Source organism: Centroberyx gerrardi, chromosome 9 (assembly GCF_048128805.1).
Source record: "Centroberyx gerrardi isolate f3 chromosome 9, fCenGer3.hap1.cur.20231027, whole genome shotgun sequence".
In the NCBI taxonomy this organism is placed as follows: domain Eukaryota; kingdom Metazoa; phylum Chordata; class Actinopteri; order Beryciformes; family Berycidae; genus Centroberyx; species Centroberyx gerrardi.
In genome coordinates, this window is record NC_136005.1 from 14,509,779 (window position 1) to 14,533,259 (window position 23,481).

At 44.5% G+C, this 23,481-nt stretch overlaps 1 protein-coding gene across 1 annotated transcript in view; it reads left to right on the plus strand.

The window, feature by feature from the left end:
- The first annotated feature begins 146 nt into the window (after positions 1 to 146).
- The window catches only part of colgalt2b (collagen beta(1-O)galactosyltransferase 2b), a 24,781-nt gene continuing 1,446 nt past the window's right edge, over positions 147 to 23,481 (plus strand). Inside the window, exons 1-12 of the mRNA XM_071921940.2 lie at positions 147 to 421; positions 14,378 to 14,488; positions 14,623 to 14,740; positions 14,957 to 15,091; positions 15,186 to 15,390; positions 16,622 to 16,741; positions 17,174 to 17,247; positions 17,777 to 17,883; positions 18,454 to 18,586; positions 19,492 to 19,619; positions 19,837 to 20,043; positions 23,428 to 23,481. The exon at positions 23,428 to 23,481 is cut by the window's right edge and continues 1,446 nt beyond it. Coding sequence (XP_071778041.1) covers positions 186 to 421; positions 14,378 to 14,488; positions 14,623 to 14,740; positions 14,957 to 15,091; positions 15,186 to 15,390; positions 16,622 to 16,741; positions 17,174 to 17,247; positions 17,777 to 17,883; positions 18,454 to 18,586; positions 19,492 to 19,619; positions 19,837 to 20,043; positions 23,428 to 23,481 — 1,628 coding nt within the window. The 5' untranslated portion in view covers positions 147 to 185. The remainder of the gene's footprint in view (positions 422 to 14,377; positions 14,489 to 14,622; positions 14,741 to 14,956; positions 15,092 to 15,185; positions 15,391 to 16,621; positions 16,742 to 17,173; positions 17,248 to 17,776; positions 17,884 to 18,453; positions 18,587 to 19,491; positions 19,620 to 19,836; positions 20,044 to 23,427) is intronic.

A 23,481-nucleotide genomic window follows, 5' to 3' on the forward strand; every position in this document is an offset into this window, starting at 1 on the left:
TCCAAGGCTCCACACCAGCAGCAGCAGCAGCAGGAGTGAAGGAGGGGTAAAAGAGGTAGTAAACCCCTCCACCCTCTCCCCCTCTCCTACCTTCCTCTCTCCCCCTCCCACCGCGGCGCACTCACTCTCTCGCTGAGTCTCCGGAGCTCGGTTCCAGGTCGGGATAACGGCGTAATCTGGGAACGATGCCGGCGGTCGGGGCCGTGGGAGTCGGTCTGCTGTGGGCGCTGATGGTCGCCCTGGTGCCCGGCGGCGTGTCGGAGCTGCTGACTCTGGTGCAGGATCCGGTGAAGCCCGAGTCTTCCCTGCTGAAGCCAAAGGTTATGATCGCCATTCTGGCTCGCAACGCGGCGCACAGCCTGCCACACCACCTGGGCTGCATCGACAGGCTGGAGTACCCGAAGGAGCGCATAGCCATCTGGTGAGAGAGAGTGAGAGGTGCAGCCAGGGATGTAGCGGAGGGTAAACCCACCTAAAGTCAGGTTACCCACCTTCTAATTTGTGGGATAGAGTTTACCCAACTTTTTAGACTGGCATGAATCTTTATATGGCAAATACACCATAGCAAGTCCTATCAAACTCATATAGGAGTATATTTTTAAGGCAAAACCTTGTAGATTAATGCATTTCTTAAGGTAGGCTAATTGATTTTGTTCATGTTGGTGCTTGTTTGCCTAATGATGATGACCGATTTGGTTTCATAGTTTACCCTCCTTTTTCTTTACCACTACATCACTGTGCGCAATTTAACTTCTCTGCTTTACTTTTCTAGAATAGGCATTGACTCACACTATAAATGGTCCATAAGACATGACAGTCTACATTAACCCGCAGACTTGCTCTGGACGGTCTGCAGTGGAGCGTGTTGTAAAGAAAAGCAGCGTGCGTCCGCGTTAATTACACGTTAATAACCGATTGTCAGTGTCAGCGCGGAGACCTGTTGCTGTGTTTTACGAGGCACTTACCTCGCGTGTCTGCCGGGATCCAAATTGCACAGTGCGGGTAGAGATGAAAGAGCTGCTGAACATGTTAATGACGGGTCCCTCTTTCTGATTCAGCACAAACCTGCGGAAACGGGGCTTTAAAAACAGCAGGGCGGGCAGGTAAAGGGCTGGCGTGGCGTGGCGGGGGAGACTAACCCCGGTTATGGTCCTATATAGTCTGTTTGGTCTTATATGAGCAGATTAAGATAATATGCTGTAATCAAAGAGGGAGCCTGCAGGTGAAGGGATGAAAGGAGACATTGAGTTGGTCTGACAGCGGGACAGGGGGTGGGTGAGCTGTGGGAAGTCATGCGTGAAGTCAAAGTGTGTGTGTGTGTGTGTGTGTGTGTGTGTGTGTGTGTGTGTGTGTGTGTGTGTGTTGTGTGGTGTTTGTGAGGGCAGATATGGGTAAGATAGAAAATCAAAAGGAAACAGACAGATTTCAGATTATAGTCAGAATGCCTATCAGTGACAGACAATGAGTGCAGATTTAACCATCATGCAGACATGTAGAGAATGTAACAGGAGGTCTTCATGTGCCTTTACAGTCACACACACACACACACACACACACACACACACTGTGCTGGTGGATGTTTGCAATACTTTTACCCTCAGTGTCCCAGCGGCTGTTGTGTCTTGGATGGCATTCTTTTGTTTTGTTTCCCTCCCTTCCTTTGCTGAAAGCCTTATTTCTGTTTGCAGAGGGACGGTCTGTTTCTAATTCAGAGACCCTCACCCAAACACACACACACACACACACACACACACACACACACACCACAGAAACTCTGCAGAGAGGGGCCCGCCTTCTCTCCAGAGCAAAGTGCCAAATGACTGAGCTAACATGCTTATGTGAGTGGTTTAACTAACAAAGGAAGGGGCCCATCAGTTTCGTGTGGCATCTCTTCACCCAGCAGCCAGTAGCGCTGCTGTGCAGACAGGAAGGCCGGAGTGAAAAATCACAGTGTATGTTTGAGGTCTAAGTCTTCTAGGTTCTGCTTTTGCTTAGAGATCAGTCTGATCTGTCACAGACTTTCTAACTCACTCACCCTCTGTTTGTTTTAACAGGTAAGTCTCACTGACATAGAAATTTGTCACGAGACAGACAATAAGGCCGCACACACACACACACACATACTCACACACACACACACACACACACACACACACACACACACACACACACACACAGGCATTAGGCGCTGCGGCCAAGTCATCCGCCTCTAAAACTCTGTGGCCAGGACTCTTTTAATCACACAATTAGTTTTTATTTCACCAGCCATATATTTCCACCACTGTGTACTCTGTGGCCTTTTTCACTACACACCCATCAACTGTCATAAAGTATACAGATATTTTCTAAATCTGTTCCCGTGGGAAGTTATTACACAATGCGTTTTAAATCCAATAAGGTCATTAGCAAACACAATATTGACATGAGCTGTATTATTTAGCACAGGGAGGCTTAAAATGGTTCAAACTGCCATTAAATAATCAGATGAAAATAAGAACAAGTGACCAGTGAGTGTGTATTTTCCTCTCTCACACACATAACAGACAGAAAGGATATACAGTATCTCTATCTCTTGATACTGCATTATAGCAGGGAGAAATAATGATGTTTACTGTGTAGAGTTTGCTTCTGTGAGGAAAGTAAATTGATATCAAAAGGGTGTCACTGGAAACAGGTAAGAATAAAAAAAAAAAAATCTTTAGTGGCTTTAAAATTATGACTTTTCTAAACAGAAGGAGCTTTATTGGCTTTTTGTGGTTTCACTGCTTTTAACTGCCACATTTGTTTCTGTTTTTTAGAAAATAATGACATGTTTTACTCAACCCAACTCATGCAGCTCGGTGTCCCCTCTGTGTTTCTCCACATGTAGCTTCTCTTTATGTTATAATCAACATTATTGCTGCACAAACATGTAAACCTAACCACATAATAAATGCCACATTGTAATCTGACTCTCACTGGAAGCGTGGATTCAAGTTATTCACATTCTTACAGCAGAATCCTTTAGAAAATACTAATTATTGATCTTAATGAGAATAGGACAAGTATAGTTTAGAAAGTAAACTGTATCTAAATCGGGGCAGATTGATTTAAGGCAGGGGAAGTATAAAGAAAAACGTAGAAACTCATAATACATATAGGGTCTGGCTCTGTATTTCCAGCTTTGTGTGTGTGGACACAATGTTCCACACAATAGTTCCTCCCTTGAGCTCCAGAACTGAGCAGCGCAGAGATTTTTTCCCCCCCTTTATTTCTCCACTTCTCACTTCAAAGAAGCAATCCAGTGGAGAGAGAGAAAAGAGGAGCAGAGAACAAAACTGAATGTAGATGATTAAATAAAATACGGGTATGGATAGAAGAGGGAGAGACGTGGGTGTGCTTCCCTTTGTTGTGTGCAGCAGCTGCAGGACCCTTGCTCACCTTTCCCCGCCAGCTTGCCCTCCCACCGGACCAGGGGACATGTTGTTCTTTGGTGCTTTGTTGCCTGTGTGTGTGTGTGTTTGTATGTTTATGTATGTGCATATGAGTATATACAGTATATGTATGTGTATGAGACACAGGGAGACAGAGAAAGAGTGTAACATGATAGCAAGAGACAGAAAGAGAGCTAATGGGATAAACAGATGAAGGACATTGTATAGTACTATGTCGTGTCAGTGAAATTATTACAAGGATAACACTGATGAAGAATTTTATTTTATATATACTTCTTACGCATAATTTGTAATTGTATGTTGCCGTTTTATATCATTTTATATCGGATTTATTCCTCCAAATAGAATTGTATAGCAACTTACCTAGAGTGGAGCAAGTGGAGTTGTGACTCTCTACTGATGTAAACTATCTATTTGAATGGAAGTGTTTGTTGTTAAAAGTCGCTTCCCTTCCAGTTCATTCTTTTTTTATTCCCCATTAAGCTAAGCTCCCATTGGCTGTTGTCAGGATTGCTGTCCGATTTCAGTCTTGGCGAGTCTTGAACCGTTTCACACTACACAAGCCCGGCCAGACGCTGAAAAATTTGACGAAATCAAACACGTTTGAAAAAATGTTTGTTGGGCTCCGACTGGCCTGCAGTCGCCAGCAGGGCCAAAGTCTTTGGTCTTAAGCCTGTTCACACTACAGGTTAATCTGCGCTGACCGTCAGGCTTGAGTACCTCCCCCCCTCCCCCAGCCCCGACTCACCCCGACAGTTGGGATGGTCCCGTCGGGCTTAGAATCTGCATTAAAATTTTTTAGTGTGACCTAGCCTTTAGAGGTTTTCAGTAGCCTGAGAGGCAAATGGGCGGAGGACTGAGACAGGAGTGGGAGAGAGGTGAGAAAGACTCTCACACTGCTGTTAAAGAATGAAAGAATGCAGGGAATTAGAGAAAGAGGGGGATGGCGGGGCAGAGAGAAGGTGGTCAACACTCTTGGGAAATTACCCAGGGGGCATTGAGCAGGTTAGCAAACCCACATTCCGACAGTGCCTTGACTGCGTCCGCCCTCCTCTTTCCCTTCGTTCTGTCCATCCCATTGCCTCTTCTCCCACAGGACAGCAATGAATTATAAGGCATTGCAAGACAACGCATGTGCATTATTTATTGGTATGATACTGGACAATGGCAGTTCAAGGAAACCTGGATCCAAGCCAAGTAACGGCCATTCTCAGTGTGACTGAGCTCTGCAGTAGGTCCCAGTAGGTTATGAGTCAGGGATTACATTTGAATCTGTAAGGGAAAATGTTGCGCTCACAGAAGCAGCAGGAGGTGAATCTCCTATTCAGCTGAGAGGAATGTGTGACAGATATCATCACAGGCTGGGGGTGATATGTGAGATTTACAGCTCTCATGTGTAAAAGCCTCATTGCAACGTATCAGAGCGCGCTGTCAAACCACCTTCACTACACTGACTCCTGAGACCAAGAGTCCAGCAGACTGTCACCTTGTCTTTCTATTTCCCCCTGGCTTGTTTTTTTTTGTTTTTTGTTTTAACATAAAGAGTTACAAAGGCGACCAATGGTGACACGAATGGAAGGCTTAGGTTCATCTTTGAAGCAGAATTCAGTAGCTTTTATCTTGTGCCAGTTGACTGTTGAGTTTTGCAGACTGCCTACGGGAATTATTGTCCTTAGCAAAGAGCTTCAAAGGAAATTGTCGGGGGCATCACAAGCATATTATGTTTGTGCTCATATCTGAGGCACAATTCAGACAAAACTCTCCCGAAGTTCAGGTCAGGCTCCCAGGAGTTTGTGCTCCGGGCTGCAAGTTGCTGGCTGCCTGCTGCTCGTTGCCTGCTGGCTATGTTCATATGGCGAAGTGCTTTCCCAGGTGTTGGGCTGGGGGTCGTGATGATTTGCGGTCTTGTCAGAGCGAGGCTGAACCATGAAGTGAATGTCGGAGCTCTGACATCATCGGCCTACCCTGGAGAACTGTCTGTTTTATAATGTCATGTTGCTTATTTAGACTCATCTATCAACCAACCACTTATTCCATATTTAGGACTGTTATTATTGTTCTTTATACTCCAAGACAATACATGTATGGTTGATTTTGCTAGTTTTTTAACACTTTATCTCATTGCCTTTTATTGACATGATGACATGATACTGTGATGAGTGATATCATGCATCTATAAAGCCACCGGAAAACTCTGAACAACCATAACTATCATTTTCCAGTTTCTAGATGAGAGATGGATCATATAAAACCCAGTGAAGGCCTCAGGTATGATACGACTCTATCAACATGAAAGAATGTTCCATAGTTGCCAGCTGCATGCATAAGGCCTCGATGAGAGGAGCGCCATATATAGTTCCTGTCAGAAGTTGGATAAAGTTTTATGTAATTGTACCCTGAATCTATATCATGCATGTCACGAGGAGCTTGAGATGAGATCATTAGGTATCCTGTACTATATATCCAGCTCCATTCAAGCGTTTGATTGCTTTTTGCCCCATGTGACATGACATAACATGACTTAAACTGTGTACCATTTTGAACTTTTTTTGACAAGTGCACCAAGTTATGCAGCCATAAATGAAGCGCGACAAATTGGATATGAATGCTGAGGAAAAGTCATTCTGACTGTATGATCTCTGCTGACTTTAGTGTTATGATTTGACCAATGTTGGTGAAATCAGTGTTTTTGGCTTTGCTGGCTGCAGCAGCTTTGACTATTCTTCATTATGGAGCTTATCTATTCCTTTATCTCTATTCCATCTGATTGATAGACTAGAATAGAATCGAATAGAAGAGGTTATCCATCTTGCTGTGCTGGAGAGGATAGTAGGCCCTGAGGTTCCTCCATGCGCAGGTGTGTTACCCCAGGCCCCATTCCACCGTGCGATCACATTAAATTACCTTGGATTTCAGTTCAGGTTACGAGTGATGTGTTTCTGGTTTTCTCACGCAGAGAGTTTGGCCATTTTAGAAGAGCAGTTTATCCAACTGGAAGGAATAAATTATGATGACGGGATAGGTTTTTGTGTGTAATTTGGTGCCGACACCGTGGGCTTTTGGGAATGATTAGTAGCATGTGCTTTTGGTGTGTGTCAATATGTATTAGATCACAGTGTTGGCATTGTGTACATACATGAGTGTGTTTGATTATCTTCAATGATCTGGCCTAGTAACAGACTCTGGGAGCCTTGTGTGTGTGAAAGTGTGTGTGTGTGTGTGTGTGTGTGTCTTCTCACATATGCCTGTGTGTGCCTGCGTGTGTGTGTGTAAGTGTTTGTGCGTGTATGTGCCTGTTTTCATAATGGGTATGTGTGTTTGAATGCATGTACACACACAGTAGGCGTGTGTTTTTGTTCTGTGCCGCTGGCTGAGTCCCTGCATCTCCCCCTGTTTTCCATTCACTTCCCAATTATCCCATAAACCGAAAGCGAGCCAGAACTTCCATGTGTTGGGTAAAAGGCCACAATCATCTTCGACCTCACAATCAGTATCACCTGAAGAGCGGCTTTCCACAGCCGCATCCAATCCCTGTGGTCCTTAAACATTAGCTCTGGGACGTGACATAAACTCCAGAAATGCAGAGTGACATTTGCCAGATAAGCAGCTCATAATGACACAGAGCCACTGGCGCACTGGAAGTTGCTCACATCTTTTTGGACTGGAATGAAGCTAGTTGACTGTTGAGATGTAACTTAATCTGCAGCTGATGTTGTCTGCACCACATAAGGGCATGGAGCCAGTTGGGACAGTTACCCACATCTTCACCCTTTTGGAACATTTGACGGAAAAGTTGCCATAAACTCCAGATGTGTTGTGTGTCACAGTCACATATTTGAGTATACTGCTCAAACACCCTCTGAATATGTATGGAAATCAAGCGATTTCACACATATTTAATGAAGTGTTATTGTTAGAATTTACTATGTGGCCCAGTATCCATTTTCCAAACCTAATGGCTTTAGAGCCCAAGCTTTTCCAGTCCTTAGTTCAATCTCAACCAGCAATCTCTACACAAAGTGGAGATGGTTGGAGGAGATGCAGCTGACTACAGGCACATACCTGCCAACAGTCCCATCCTCTGCATCCTGCTGCCAGAAGGTATGCATGGGAAAGTTAGTTTAAGTTTCTTCTTGCGACCCCAACATGTCTATTCAATCAAGTCCAATAAACAAAGAGAATTGACTTTCCAATCCCTCTGCTTTTTTCAAGGTCTCTCTCTGTCTCCCCCAGGGTGGAAGCTATTGTTCCTGAACTTGGCTCTGGACTGTGAATTGTTCTTGCTTCGATGCCCCATGTGTTCCAGCATACTTTAGGGCCACAGGCCAACCGTATTGTCAGAGCTTGGCAGCACAACAGTGATAGAGCTGGCTAACGCTGAAACACACTGGCATCTCGGTATGAGCACTCTCATCTGGAAACGGGGAAGGTTTGGATATGGAATGAGATTTAGTGAGGTAGAGGCAGACTTACTTTAGAGGTTTAAAGAAAAAGAGAGAGAAGGAGAGAGAGAGAGAGAGAGAGAGAGAGAGGGAGGGAGGGAGGGAGTGACAGGTCCGGCTGTTTGTCAGTCAGGTAGAGTGTTTTTGTGGACAGTGGAGTATTCAGCAGAAAGACTGTTGCTCATATTCTCACAGAGGAAATATAATTTTAGCACCATCCATCCGCCTGTCCATCTGTCTGTGTGTGTCATCATTTTCATGGCTTAACCACTGAGACAGACGGCACCTCTGTCCATGTTCTCCCTTCCTCTCTCTCTCTCTCTCTCTCTCTCTCTCTCTCTCTCTCTCTCTCTCTCTTCTCTCTCTCTCTCTGTCTGTCTCCCATCATCCTCCCATCCTTCCCTCACTCCTTCCATCTGGTTCTTCTGAGTTTTCTCTCCCCTTTCCTCTCTTCTTTTCCTCTTTCATAACCAGGTTGGCAGTGACTGTGTTTTAAATGATGTATTGCTGTCAGATTAATTCTAGGCCTGAACTTGTGTTGAATGTTTACTTGGACTAAATAGTTGCTTGTGTCTACAAGAGGGACTAATTATTATATTATATACATTTTTAACATTGTTTAAATCATTTCTCTGCGTGAATGACACATTGTGGGAATGCAGTGTAAAGTGGGGCTTGAGGCTGCATCAACATAATGAATAGATGGATGGATGATATTGTAGGAATGTGTATGACATGTTTGACAATGCATTCAATGAAAATAAGATGTTTTGACTGTGTGAGTAAAAGTTATTTATTTTAGGTAGGAATGTGCAGATAAGTCAGAGGGTAAGGATTATGTGAACTGAAGTGAAGTTTTTTACTCTTAAGATGTAACTAAATCCTTAATTGATGTTGTTTGGGTCTGGGTAGTAGGGTTACTAAGGTGAATATTGAATATTACACACCAGTGCGAGTCCACTGGCCTTGGCTACTCAGCTTTTGTTGACCGTGAGAGTCATGAGGAATTTCAGTCAGGAGGTCCCGTCCCGCCCAGCCTTCCTCCTCCCTCCTTCCCTCCTCCTCTTTTTGCTCCTTATTCCCTCCATCTCTCTACCCATCTACCCCCCTCCTCCCTCTCCTCTGCCCTGCAAGGCCATCAAGAGGCCTGCAGCCACGTCAGCCTCCGCAGAAGAGACTATACTGCAGAGTCAACACACCGGCACACACACACACACACGCTCTAGCATAGTTATTATGCAGTAAAGGCTCCTATACTCAGTTCTGAAAGAGGCATTCTTGCTTTTTAATTACATGCAGCACCCGGTCATTATTGGCAGTGATATTAGATAGTTTATTGAATCAACAGTCAGCTGACACTGGCCTGTCGGGGCCTTTCAGACCTGTGTTTATCTAAAGGGCCAGTCCCAGAGACAAGCCTCTGTGTTTAGGGCCAGATGTCAGCCTTCAGTTGATCTCCTTCACAAACACACTCCCTGTTATCCGACACACTTCTCTGGAATGGATAGCCACGCCAGGTGGGAGGGAGAGGCAGGGAGAGGCGTGTGGATGCAATCTGTCCCAGTATAGGTGAGAGAGATGCAGATGGTCCCGCTTTTTACTGCATGCTTGCTGCACTGCTGGCGCAAAGTAGCTCCACTTTTGTCTCAGCCATCAGAAGAAGAAGGAGTGGTCTGGCAGTTAGTTATCTCAGAGCTACTAGAGTTTTGTCTTGCAATGTACCATTTGATCTTCTCTATAATGATGATAATAAAACTGCCTAAAGTGGCTGCTGCAGCACTGATTCAGGACAGGTGTCAGATAGTGAACTTACTAGTGAAAAGGAAGGATGGGGATCTATGGAGCGATGGAGGGAGGCAGCGGTGGGATGTGTAGGTGACGGCTGGGGAGGCATGTGTTGTCCAGATGCTGACCATAAAGAAAGAGAAGGCAGAGGAAGCCTAACCCCAGCCCTCCAGGCAGCAGAATAATGAGGCTGCAACTTACTGTAAACTTCAAAAGAGCAATGAGAGGACACAGTGCGAGGCATGCGAGAGAAGGGATGGGAGAGAAGGGATGGGATGGGGAGGGGGATGTAACATAGAACAATGGGTTTTGGAGATCTCAATCCCTAAGAGCCCACATTATTGCGGTTGCTTAACTCCCTGCTATGTATGGCGCCATATACGAACATTGTTTTTTTCCATACACATATTGACATTCCACAGAATTTGATGTCTGCAGGCCCCATCTTCTTATAGCTTCCTTGGCCAGATAGACACAATATTTCTATTCTGTTGGCTCCCATGCACTGAGAGATATCACACAGCTGAAGCATTTGAAAGGAATTACAACAGCTCTTTGACCTGGCACCGAGCTCGCAGTACAGTGCAGTTCAGCTACATAGTGCCAGTGGCTGATCCTGCATAGAAGTAGAGGAAATTGAAGAGAGCGAGCAGATAGCTGCTTCCTGAAGAAGGATGAACGTGCCTGAAATGAAATGAGACGGAGGGGAGAACATCTGATGGAAATGACGGAGACCGCAAAAACCAGGTAGTTACTTCGGAAGGCAAAGGTGAATTTACTCCGGGCCATTTTCTTGTCTGTGCTTTGCCTGAACAGGCATGTGTAGGAGACCTATAAACACAGTCTTTCTCTCTCTCTCTCTCTCTCTCTCTCTCTCTCTCTCTCTCTCTCTCTCTCACACACACACACACACGCACGCACACACACTGCGTGCATATGCAGCCTTCATGTATATACATCACTCAGCTGCACATATCCAGAAATCATAAGGCACACTGAGATGTAACCTCCGTAATGGAAAATCACACAGTGTACTCAGAGTGCTGAGTGCTGCTTTAGGGCTCAGCGGGGCGGGGTGGGTGGAGGGGTGGGCTGGTGGGCTGGGCTTGTGGAAAACAAGAACCAGTAAGCAACTTTAATTCAAAAGACGTTTTAATATCATCCCGGGTGGATGATATTAAATGGATTTTGTGCTTTTATCACCCTGCAGAGGCTGAGGTATACGTCTACTAATTGTTTAGCTCAGCCAGCTAGTTACTCCCAGTTCCAGTTCTGCATATTTACTGAAAGAATTGTTTCCACGTTTCTTTTTGCGACCATCCTAAACACATGCAGACGTCAGATGCACTCTATATGCAGAAGTTTGCTTTTCCTTTGTAGATAACCTTCAGTCTTTATTGTCCGGCTTCTTGGACACAGGAAGTTTATCCCTCACCTAAAAAGATCCCGTAAACACAAATCCAAAACGGCTCCAAGATGCTATGAGTCAGATTTATGTTCCTTCAGGATTTGTGAGCAGATGTGAAAACATCATTAGCATTTTAGTGTGATATGTGTAAAACAAACCCAACCTGCTCCTCTCACGGTTTGGCGGGGTTTTAATGAGCTCTGTGAGGAATTCGCCAAATGAGCTGCTGACTCTTTATGGAAGAGAATGTTCTGGAAGGATTTTTACCAGTTATGTTTATCGATAGAATAAAATGACGTAAACACAAATCCCCCATTCTCTCCCCTCTCTTTCCTCCTCTTTTTTCTCCCCACCACTCCTTTCTCATACTGTTTTTCTGTCTCTCGCACATACAGATACACATAAACATAAATGTACCCACATACCATGTATTGTTCTTTACTTTTCTTCCCAGAAATTCCCACAGATCTAACCCATGCAAATCCCTGCCTGAAGCAGAGTCTGTTATTGGGAGATGGCGTGTAGGAGCACATTTATTTCCCCCAGCGATGTGGAGTTTAGCGGTTGAAGAAGCATGTAAACATGTGTGCACATCTACTCATTACCGGAGAGTCAGGTGTTTCAGGGTTGTTCCTAGCCTACGATAAAAAACCAAAGACTAGTTATCAAGACCTGGCTTCTTCCTTCACATCCTCATAGGCAGCCACGCACAAATACACTCAGACAAACGCACACTGCAGAAAATGTCCTTTTTAACAAACCAATAGTGTTTTAGTGAAAAAAGATTAAAAAAATATCTGCCAATAGAATGAGATAATTTCACGTTTATATTACAGATGTAACATTTATCTTGATACTGGAGTGATCTGCCTTATTTCAAGATATTGGCAAGTGAAACTGCGCTGGAAACATGTGAAATGATCTCACCTAATTGTCAGATAGTGGTTATTCTACTTGTTTTTTCCCCCTACTTTTTACAGACACACTTAAACACTTTAAAAATAGCACTTGTGCAACACATAAACCACCACTCACATCGCTGTAAATCCTCCATTCCTGGGACACAAAAACTAGCAAGTGTGTGTGTGTGTGTGTGCATACATGAACACACTGTCAGGACTGTTATTAACCTCTGTGTCCTCTCCAGCTGGTCTGGTTGTGTCTGAGGAACTGTTTATCTGTCTGACTGGAGGTGACTGGGGTTCCTGAGTGTTACTATAATAACATCAGAGGCTGACAGAGCTCGCCCTCTCTCTGAATAATCTGTGTATGTATGAATGTGCATGTGTATGTTTGATGTTATGCATGTGTGCACTAGTGTGTGAGTGTGTGTGTGTGTGTGTGTGTGTGTGTGTGTGCTGATCCGTGTATTATGAGAACAGGTGTTTCTATTTTGTTATCTGAGCTAAGTGTGGGTAAGTGTCAACACTGTTATCTTCTGTGTTGACAATATATTTAAGTGTGAGGAGAGGAGACAGTGTGTGTGTGTGTGTGTGTGTGTGTGTGTATGTGCGTGCATGCGTGCATGTGTGTGTTTCTATCTCTGGTCAGGCGGTCTAAAATTGGGTGTGATTTTGGAGAGAGTACAGCAAGGAATATTACAGCAAGCAGTGGAAAACTCCATCTCACTAAGTGTGTGTTTGTATGTGTGTGTGTGTGTGTGTGTGTGTGTGTGTGTGTGTGTACGCGCGCAGGCCTCTGTCTCACACTCTATTGACCTTTCCTCTTTTCAGCCCATTTTAAATGCAAAGAGAGCGAGAGACAGGTGATATTTATTTTTCCAACACTCCTAGATGTGTACAAGTGATAGCGTGCCATGCAGTGATGCGGGGCTTGTTTACTGTTTTTAATTTCTGTTACAGTGGCAACATGACACACACACACACACTCACACACACATACATAGACACAGTGTCCTCTCTGAGTCAGGCCTGGCGGCTGAGGTGGAAAGCTCCGTGAAGAAACAGTGAAGCAGCGAGTACAAACCACAGTAGTGACAAACAAGCAGCTGGAATACTTCTATGCTAACTTATATACTGACATATTTTTGTGTGTGCGTATGTACATTTGCGTGAGAACGTGAGTGTGTCTCCCTATGTGTCTGTGTATGTGCAGGTGTGTGTATCTCCTTGTGTGTGTGTCTGAGTGTGTCTGTGTGCATACAGTATGTGAGCGTGTCTGTGTGTGTGTGTGTGTGTGTGTGTGTGTGCAAATTGGTGCTTGGATGTCTCTCTGTTTCTTGTAAACAGATCAGCCTTGGCAGCATTTCTGTATTAAGTTGTTTTGACACTGGGCATCATTATTCACATTCAGATTTAGCTGCCGGTTGAACTAATTTGCTGTTAGATGAATAACCAATGAACTAAAAAAAAAAGCCAGCAGTATGTACACAGCAAAATGAAATACATTACAAACGATTTTTATATAGTTTTGCAAGGTCTGGCAACAGAAACCATCTGAATTTCTCTATGCAGGAGCTTGTGATGGCTGGTTTATAATTTCTAATTCCTTCCAGAGAGATCGTTACAAGGGTGGCAGACAGTCTCTAAAGGAAGATTTGAATACATGTCTTACAAAGTCAAAGCTCACTGTCCCTCTCTGATTGTTTTTTTAACTGCCGTGGCTCAGAGTAATGTCTGTCTGTGCCTTGCGCTAAATGCTGTGACTCTTCAGACTTGTTTCTGTCCGTGCTCCAGCAGTGCAGTTAATTGGGCGGCGAGGGAGCTGTGCAAGACCGGGGCGGCAAATTCTAACACCAGACACTAATTAGACAGATCTGGAAGCCTGAACCTCTTCATGCATAACAATCTGCCTTAATGGCATGGCTCTGTATGTCACATCCTCTTCCCTGTCACTTGGAGCTAAGAACAATTTGCAGCTTTCTCTGTTTGACTCTGCTCCACTTCCTCTCGGTTTTCTGGACGGTCTCATCCCTGGAAACACTGCTGACATGCCAACAGGCTTGATGCTGCCCAGGAATGGCTGCTACTTTACATTCACATTTTAGATGTTTAGCTGACTCTCTTATCCACAGCGACTTATAATAAGCAAGCAGATAGGCATTCAGCATCTTGCTCAAGAACACTTCAACAGCTTCAACACTCCTATTGAGGGTTTAGCTGATGAAGACAGTCAGTTTGACTACTGTTGACAAAATGTACCTATTGTAAATCGCTTTGGATTAAAGCTAAATGACATAATGTAATATAATGTAAAGTAATGTAACAGGGCATCTGGATGTTGCAGGGGTTAAACCTTGAATTTTGGAATAGGTCACTTCATCTCTGTTGTATGTGCTGTTGTTTCAGGGCAGCGACGGACCATAATGTGGACAACACCACTGCCATGCTGAGAGAGTGGCTGAAGAGAGCGCAGACTCTCTACCACTATGTGGAGTGGAGACCCATGGAGGAGCCCAGGTGAGTCAGACTTTCCAAAAGGATAATTACCACCTTGTTACAACAATCCAGACTTGATTTGTTCCATCTCTATTCAACATGCTTCCTCCTAATGCGATGGTGAAGTGGAGTTACTGACTCTTCCTCTGTATCAGGTCCTATACAGATGAGTGGGGTCCGAAGCACTGGCCTCCTTCCAGGTTCAACCATGTGATGAAGCTGAAGCAGGCGGCGCTGAAGGCTGCCAGGGAGCGATGGGCGGACTACATACTGGTAAGACTTGAATACTAAACATGTGATAATTAGTTTGACCATGGACAATTTTTCATCTTAGTAACTGAGGGTCATTATTTGGATGACATGGTGATGTTTGTGTTTGGATGATACTGTTTACTTCATATGTACTTGATGGATATTGAATATAGTTTTACAATATGTATTAATTTGTGATGATTTTGGATCATGCACTTAACCGGCCCTTCTCCTCAGTTTGCAGACAGCGACAACCTGTTGACCAACCCTCGAGTGCTGAACCTGCTGATGGCTGAGAACTTGACCCTGGTGGCTCCCATGATGGAGTCTCGCTCTCTCTACTCCAACTTCTGGTGTGGCATCACCCCACAGGTAAGGTTTGGGACTAAATTCATTCATTCCTCCATGTATTCAGCTAGTGTTTGGGCCTGAACCTGGTGTTTCCCATCTCCCTCCTCTCTATCAGGGTTACTATAAGCGAACCCCGGACTACCAGCCAATCAGGGAGTGGAAGCGGCTGGGCTGCTTCCCTGTTCCCATGGTGCACAGCACGTTCCTGCTGGACCTGCGTCGTGATGCCAGCAAGGACTTGGCCTTCTATCCCCCGCACCCGGACTACAGCTGGGCCTTTGATGACATCATGGTGTTTGCCTTCTCGGCACGACAAGCAGGTCAGGCTCAAACCCACAACTAGTTACAAAATGACCAAGACACCAAGCTTGACTTGACTGAACAGGATGACTCAAAGGGTCTTATAAAACAATCTCAATATAATAATCTAAATCATCTAGTAACAACTGCCTAGCATACAGCAGCAGTGGTACGTATGCGTCTTGAACTCAATATAGCTTCACTTAGTTGAAATGAAGATTATCAGTGACTTCACTAATCACTAGTCATTTGATCACTGATATTATACTTAGTGTGTGTGCAGTTATGGCTATAGCAGTAAAGGCTTGTTTTACAGTCTCATTAACGTGAGCGAGATTAAGGCAGATGAGGGAGAATAGAGATAATAGACTCCATGTGTGTGTCTTTATGGCTTGACTCTGTGCATGTATGTGTGTGAAAGCATGTGACAGAGTGTGTATGTTTGTTAGTGTGTGTGTGTGCATCTGTGTGTGTGTGTGTGTGTGTGTGTGTGTGTGTGTATTTGATGTGGGTAATGATCCATAGGGAACAAACAGAACCATTAAGCATACGATTTAATAGATAACAAGAGTGCATGACATGCTCGTGCCAATGCAGTAAACAGTAAACACATGCAAGTATCCACACACACACACACACACACACACACACACACACACATTCTACACTAAAACAAAAACATAACTAATAAAACTAACTTTACTTTTGTCTCATGAAGGTCCTTGTGGCCCAAATATGCTTAGTAATGGCACAAAAGAGGGTACAGTTTTTGATGGAGAGTAATATATATTTATGTATGTATGTTCATCTCCATACCATGAATCCCTAGTATATTACTGTGCCTTTATATACAGTATGTATCAGCAGGAGGCAGTTGTAGTGGGGATTTGTTCTTCTCAAAAAGCACACAATGCGTTGTTTACTGTTTATTTCAAGGAAAATGCAAGATGGCAAACGGATTGCCTGCCATCTTCTTCTGTTTGAACAAATTGCCCACTGGGTATCATGCTATTATCATTCATTTCTCAATAATGCTTTAAGGAACATTGAGCAGTTTATTTGTTTTGAGAGGTTTTTGTTTGTTTCAGCGTAGTAAATGGGATCAAGTGTGTTGGCTTGAAAATGCACAGTATGTGGCATACAGTATGAGGACATGAGAGTGGTCTAATTTGCATGTTTATTTGAAATGTTTGGGTCAAGAGGCTGTATTTAGAGAACTGTGTGTGTGTGTGTGTGTGTGTGTGTTCCCAGATGTGCAGATGTACGTGTGTAACAGGGAACACTACGGTTTCCTGCCCGTTCCTCTGAAGGCACAGCAGAATGTTGATGATGAGAGCGAGAGCTTCATACACACCATCACGGAGGCCATGAGTAAGTACGCACACACACGCACACACACACACACACACACACACACACACACACTTTCCAGTTACCCTCTTGACTCCCTTCCCTATGTATATCTGTCACTCCTTTCCTTTCCTTGCTTCACCTCTCACGTTCTTTTCTGCTCCTCCTTAACCTCCATGACCTCTCATTATATTTTCTTCTGAACCCTCAGCTCTTTGGTTAAACTCCCCACCTCTCTACTGTCTGTCTGTCTCTCTCTCTAACCCCCCCCCCCCTCTCTGTTTATCTAACCCCCACCTCCCTCTCTCTTCCTGTCCCCCCTGGCCTCTTCCACTGCTCTTCTCTCTGCCCAGTGTTGTAAATAAACCGCTACAATCCAGAGGAAATTCTGTAATTCTATAATACTGCTTTTGCTATTTTAACCTTCCGTCCCCTTCCTTCCTCTGTCAACAGTTGACCACAACATTGAGGCCTCGCTGTACCTGCACCCTCCGCTGGCACTGCAGGACAAGATAGGCTTTGATGAGGTGAGTTATGAGCGCCGACTCTGCCTGGAGGAACATAGGGGTTTGACACTCGGCCTACTGTATTTCTGTCTCTCTGTATATTTACTGTGTATCGGCCACTCCCACTTCCAGTTTCTGTCCCAGTTTGTTTCCTTTACTCTTCTCTCCTACTTCCTCGCCCCCTTCCACTGCCCCTTGTCCTCACTTCAATCCTCAGTGACCGTACTTTATCTTCTATCTCTTTGCATTTTGTCTGCTATACAATTTCTTTTCCCTTAGCCGGTATTTCTCACTGCGCATCTCTTTATCTCTCTCTCTCTTTCTCTCTCTCTCTCTGTCACAAAGAGACACTGACGCATCAAAAAAGCAAAAACAATATAGGTTCAGTACTAAGCAAGAGAATATGTATTGCAAAAACATTAAAAAGGTATATTTAATTGCTGCATCAGGTTTCAGAGCACGTAGGAAAATATTTTCTAACATTATCTAACATTTTACTCTCTCCTTTTCCCCCATGTAAACCTTTCGTCCGCATTGTTGCTATCATCAGGTCTACCTGATCAACCTGAAGCGTCGTCTGGACAGAAGGACCAGGATGTTGAACACGATGGGCTCACTGGGTCTACATGCCACGCTGAAGGACGCGGTGGACGGCAAGTAGGTCACGGACACACAGTCCTGCATTCACTTGACGACTGATTTGACGACTGATTTACTTCCACTTCTCACTGAAAATGCTCTTAAAGCTGAAAAATCTCCTTACGCTCTCAGCGATCAAGCTTAGTAAAACACAAATTATTCTGCGCCAGAAACACGGTGAGATTTTTCTACTTCAAAACAGCCGACGCACTTTGCCTCTGATCCCTGGATGACAATTAGGGGCATGTTCAGTCTTCTGACTCCTGTCTGTCTCTAGTTTTCCTGACATTTATACCCAAACATCCTGTCTAAATAAAGTTTTGTTATTTGTACCAATAAGCTTGCTTTACTTTCCCTGCTTGGTGCTTACTGTAATCCACTGGTGAGACTGTCCTAATCTCTCCTCCAGCCTTTGTTTGTGTGGTGATATGTATTACTTGTTGCAACGTGCCAGGTTTGACTTTGCTGTTCCTCGCTGTAAACTCACTGACAGTTGACTTGCATAGCTGGATACAGTTAAGTACAGATAGATGAAATTCCCCCTCGCCTCATTACCTCCCCTGCCTACCCCTTCTCCCTCTCTGCCAGGGCTTTGAATTCATCCCAGCTGCAGGCTTTGGGAATAGAGATGATGCCGGGCTACAAGGACCCTTACTCCGGTCGAGTCTTGACCAGAGGGGAGATCGGCTGCTTCCTTAGCCATCATTCTACATGGATACAGGTAAGAGCAGAGCCGTCTGACATACTAGTGAGTAATTTGGGGCAGCAGGGTGGTGCAGTGAATAGGGAGTCTGAACCTTGACCGGAAGGCCCAGGTTCAAGACCCTGTGACAGCAAGCATCTGCCCTGCTGACGTGTCCTTAAGCAAGATACTGAATCCCTGCCAGCTCCAGCAACGCTGTTCTGTAGCTGAGCCTGACCTCTGACCTTCCTGTGGAGGCATGCAAGCATAAATAGGTGAAAATATGTTCATAAAGATAAAAAAATAAAAGAAACATACAATAAAACCTGCTATATAAATGTTCTATTAACGGAGAATACCAGTCTCATTAAGAGTTAGAGCCCATTTACTTCTGTCCACGTCTAGTAGACAGAATAATATGTATATTGCTGTTTTTAAAATACAAACTTTACGGTGTCAAACCTAGCTTGAAACTAACTGCTGTCCCGTCTAACAAAGACATCCCAAATAAGAAAACATGGATGTGACAATGACGTTTATAAGGGTGTTTTTGAGGGATTATTCCCTGGCGGAGATTTTCATTTCTTCTTGTGGGTGTCAGATGATTGACAGTAAGCAGAGCCTAACGTAATGCTTGCACTGATATGAAAACACTCAACTCACTTTATACACAACACACTTTAATGTGATGGATTATCTAGCTCAGGCAATTTTCAAGTCTGTGAAAGTTGTTTTTCATACTGTCAAAAATGAAAGACAGCAAATGGCTTCTTGTAAAGATTGGAAAACGAGCCCCGATATCTCTAACTACGCTAAATATTTACAGACACCACTAGGAATAATGTAAAGGAGAGGGGCAGCCTAGACAATTAGCACTAACATAAAACACACCAGCATTGTCCTTTACATTTTAAGTGTGTTTGTGTGTGTTTTCTGTTCACCAGGTGGTGGAACGTGGCCTCCAGAAGATTCTAGTTTTAGAGGATGACGTGAGGTTTGAGCCCAGGTTTAAACGACGGCTACAGGCCATCATGGATGACATAGACAAAGCTCAGCTGGACTGGGACCTCATGTAAGAACTGGCACACACACACACACACACACACTGCTAAACTATGACTGATGTTACTCACAGTATCTTAAAGTTTTAACATCTGTTTGGGACAACCTTCATTCCCTAGGGCTTCACATAAACAAAGTTCTGTTTCTTGATGAGTATTTACTTTGGATAAACGTGTGTTCTTGAAACTAAAGTTTGACATTGTCTCTCCCCTCCCCCCTCCATGCAGCTATGTGGGGCGTAAGCGTATGCAGGTGCAGCAGCCGGAGCAGTCGGTGGACGGCGTGAATAACCTGGTCGTGGCCGACTACTCCTATTGGACGCTCGGCTACGCGCTGTCACAGCAGGGAGCCCGGAAGCTGCTGGCTGCCCAGCCGTTTACGAGGATGCTGCCTGTCGATGAGTTCCTGCCCGTCATGTTCGACAAACACCCCAAGTCAGTCACTGCTTCAAGTCTCTGGTTTATTGTCAGGATAAAACACAGTAAATGCAATACACCCCCAGTACAGTACATTAGGGATACACTGACATATCATACAAAGGCAGGGAGTCAGGAACAGGTATATGTATGTAAGTAAATAGACAAAGTTGGAGAATATTGTTTAAACTATGTATCTTTATATATATTGCTCGCAAAGACAGACACAAACAGATGCAGACACTTTTAGGCAGCATGGTGTACGAACAAACACACAAATATTTATCCAGGGCCGCAAACAGATTATTGCAGGTGCATGGATCTCTTACATAAGAATGTACCAGGTAAAATTCAAATTTAGAATAAACAGGAAGAAGAAGCAGAGAAGCAGACCTAACTTTACAGTGCACAGTCTGAGATACTTAGCCAAATGCATGGGTAGGGACAGTTTAGAGGGCAATAAACCTGTGCAGAAATAGTAAGGGGTGCAATAATGCACACATGGACATAAATATGCGTGTCCTGTGTGTCTCTTTTTAGACTGTGGGACAGTGTGTAGTATTCTAGTTGGTGTTCTAGTGGCGGACCACAACCTCTTTCCCCTTCACCTCCCATTTATCTTCTCTATATATCTCTTATTCATCCCCTCTCCTGTCTCTTGCCTCCCCTCCTCATTCCCCCACCGCTCCCCTCTCTCTCTCTCTCTCTCTCTCTCTCTCTCTCTCTCTCTCTCTCTCTCTCTTTTCTGTATGTTTCCCTCTCTGTCTTTTTCTCTCCAGCACCATCCCCCTCTTCTGTGCTCCCTCACACACAGGGCACGGATTGTTCTTGGGGTTCAATGGGTACGGTGCCCCGCGCAGGACACACAATGCCTGCTTTTCTGTCTGCTTCCTCCTTGGGAATTCCTGCCTTGCCCCGCTCTCCTCCTCCATCCCCCACCCCCACTCCCCCACTCCTTCTCCCTCCCGTTTTTTTTTTTTTTATACCTTTTCTCCTTTCACTCGGTGCCCTGCCCTCCACCTCTCCTGGCCCTCCTCTCTTCCTTTATGCTCTTTTTCTCTCCCTTTATCCATCGTCCACTCCCTTGCTGCCTTACTCTCCTCAACAGACCTTTGCTCTCTCACACCCGCTCTCTCTCTCTCTCTCTCTCTGTCTCACCCACTTCTCCTCCCCCTTCCTCTCTCTCTCTCTCTCTCCCTCTCTCTCTCTCTCTCTCTCGTTCTGCCTCTCAGAGGAATGTGGGCCGGCAAGGCTCTTCCTGCTGGTTGGAGCGGGGGACAGGATTCCCATTGATAGAGGCCTGAGCATGGGGGTGGGGTAGAGATGGACAGGGGGGGACTGTGTGTGTGTGTGTGTGTGTGTGTGTGTGTATGTGTGTGTATGTGTGTGTGTGTTACTATATAAATACATGGAGATGTGTGTCTAGTGTGTAGTGTATAGATTACTATGTAAATACACTGTGTGTGTGTGTGTGTGTGTGTGTGTGTGTGTGTGTTCAAGAGTGAGAGAGGGTAGGTGTGTGTGTGTGTGTGCCTGTTCAGAAGTGAGAGGAATAGGAAATATGGACAGAGATGTGGAAAGATGGCAGGCGAACTATGTAATATGTGTTGTATATTACATAAATAAAGTAGTGAATGTTATGTCAGAGTTATGTTTGGTGTTTGGGAGGAGGGAGGACATTTTGCTGCTCAGGACCAGCAGGGAGACTCTGCTGTTTCCGTCTGCTCTCTTCCTAAACTCTGTCAGGTGCTCCTTGCCCAAGTAATCTTTTCTTCAATTCTTCCTGACTCCTTTCTTTCCTCAAAAGTATACAAAAACACACACACACACACACACACTACCAGTCAAAAGTTTGGACACACCTGATTGAATGCTTGAATGCTTGAATGTTTTTCATTATCTTAAAGCCATTTTGATCTAAAGGCTTATGCTTAAATGCTTGAAATTTGTTTTTTTAGACAAATATAAACAGTGAAGTTGATCCTATGTATGAATTTCTTTCCAAAGCCTTTGCCTTTCTGTCAACGCAAAGGGCGGCTACTTTAAAGAATCTAAAATATAAGATAGTTTTGATTTGTTGAAGACTTTTTTTGGTCACTGCATAATTCCATTTGTGTTATTTCATAGTTTTGACGTCTTTACTATTATTCTAAAATGTGGAAAATAGTAAAAATAAAGAAAAATGTGGTGTGTCCAAACTTTTGACTGGTAGTGTATATTAGCAAGAGAAATATACGTAAGCAAACCAGGTAAAATGGCCTCCTTGCATGGGAAAACAATGAGTAAGCAGTAAGAAACACATATTTGGCTACTGGTAATGCTTTGCACTGTCACCTCTCTCTGGGTCACTTCATTCCCGGACACACAGAAGAGTGTGTGTATGTGTCTGTATCTGTGTGTGTGCATGTGTGTGTGTTGGGGGTAGGGCCGTTCCTTTGAGCACTAATAAAGGTGTAGGGTTTCACTCTCCCTGCGGAGTGCTGACAGGCTTTAAACAGGCGACTGGGCGGCGGGGCGTTGACCTGTAGCGTGACCCCTGTCTGCAGGAGTGTGACTGCAGCAGGCTGACGTGTCACAGCCGGACAGCCGGGCGGCCCCGGCTCCTCTCTCCGGCCCCTCCGCAGGCTGACCAGCCGGCACTTTGCAGCGCTCTGTGCCGCTTTCAATTCCCCAGAAAATTGATGGTGTTTTACATGATATATAATGATATGATGTGATGGGATGTGATGTTTTTCTGACTGTCTTCACTGTACATTGTCAGTACATATACAGTATGTCATTTGTGCAAATTTAACAAGGTGATTGGTGGGGACTTGTGTTTTTCTTTCACTTTCCTCCCAAGTTCAGTTGTTCAGTTGTGTTAAAGCTGCGCTAGGCAAGATTTTTATGTAAAAATACATCTGTTTGAAACAGATGTATTTTTACATAACAATCTTGCAATGAAACAGACTGTTTCATCAGCGTAAATCAGTCAGGCTGCAACAGAGAACAGCCTCCCTAATTGAGACACCATAGATTCGCCCTATTTGCCTAAATGAAAATCTGGTGTCAGGACACTGGCAGGAAATCTTCTGTCAGGAAGTGATGAATCAAAACTTAAGAGCAAAACACAAAACAGTCACCTAAACAGCAGTGAGTGGGCGCTACATGCAGAGCAAGCTGGACGCACCAACCTTAGATATTTTGCCTCTCTTTTCCCATTGGTATCCCTTTAGTATTTTGGCATTGACGTAAAAAAAAATTCAAGCAGTTACCTCTTGCTGCCATGTGGGGCTGCCAGTGTGCCTTGAGCCTTCATCCCCCTTCATTCCCCCTCAGATTGCCCCCTGAGTACATAACATCTCTGGTTCTTCTTCTCTCCCCATCCCTCCCCCCTGCTCTCCCCTCTCCTGTCCTCCTCAGTGCGGAGTACATGTCTCACTTTGAGCCGCGGGACCTGAAGGCCTTCTCAGTGGA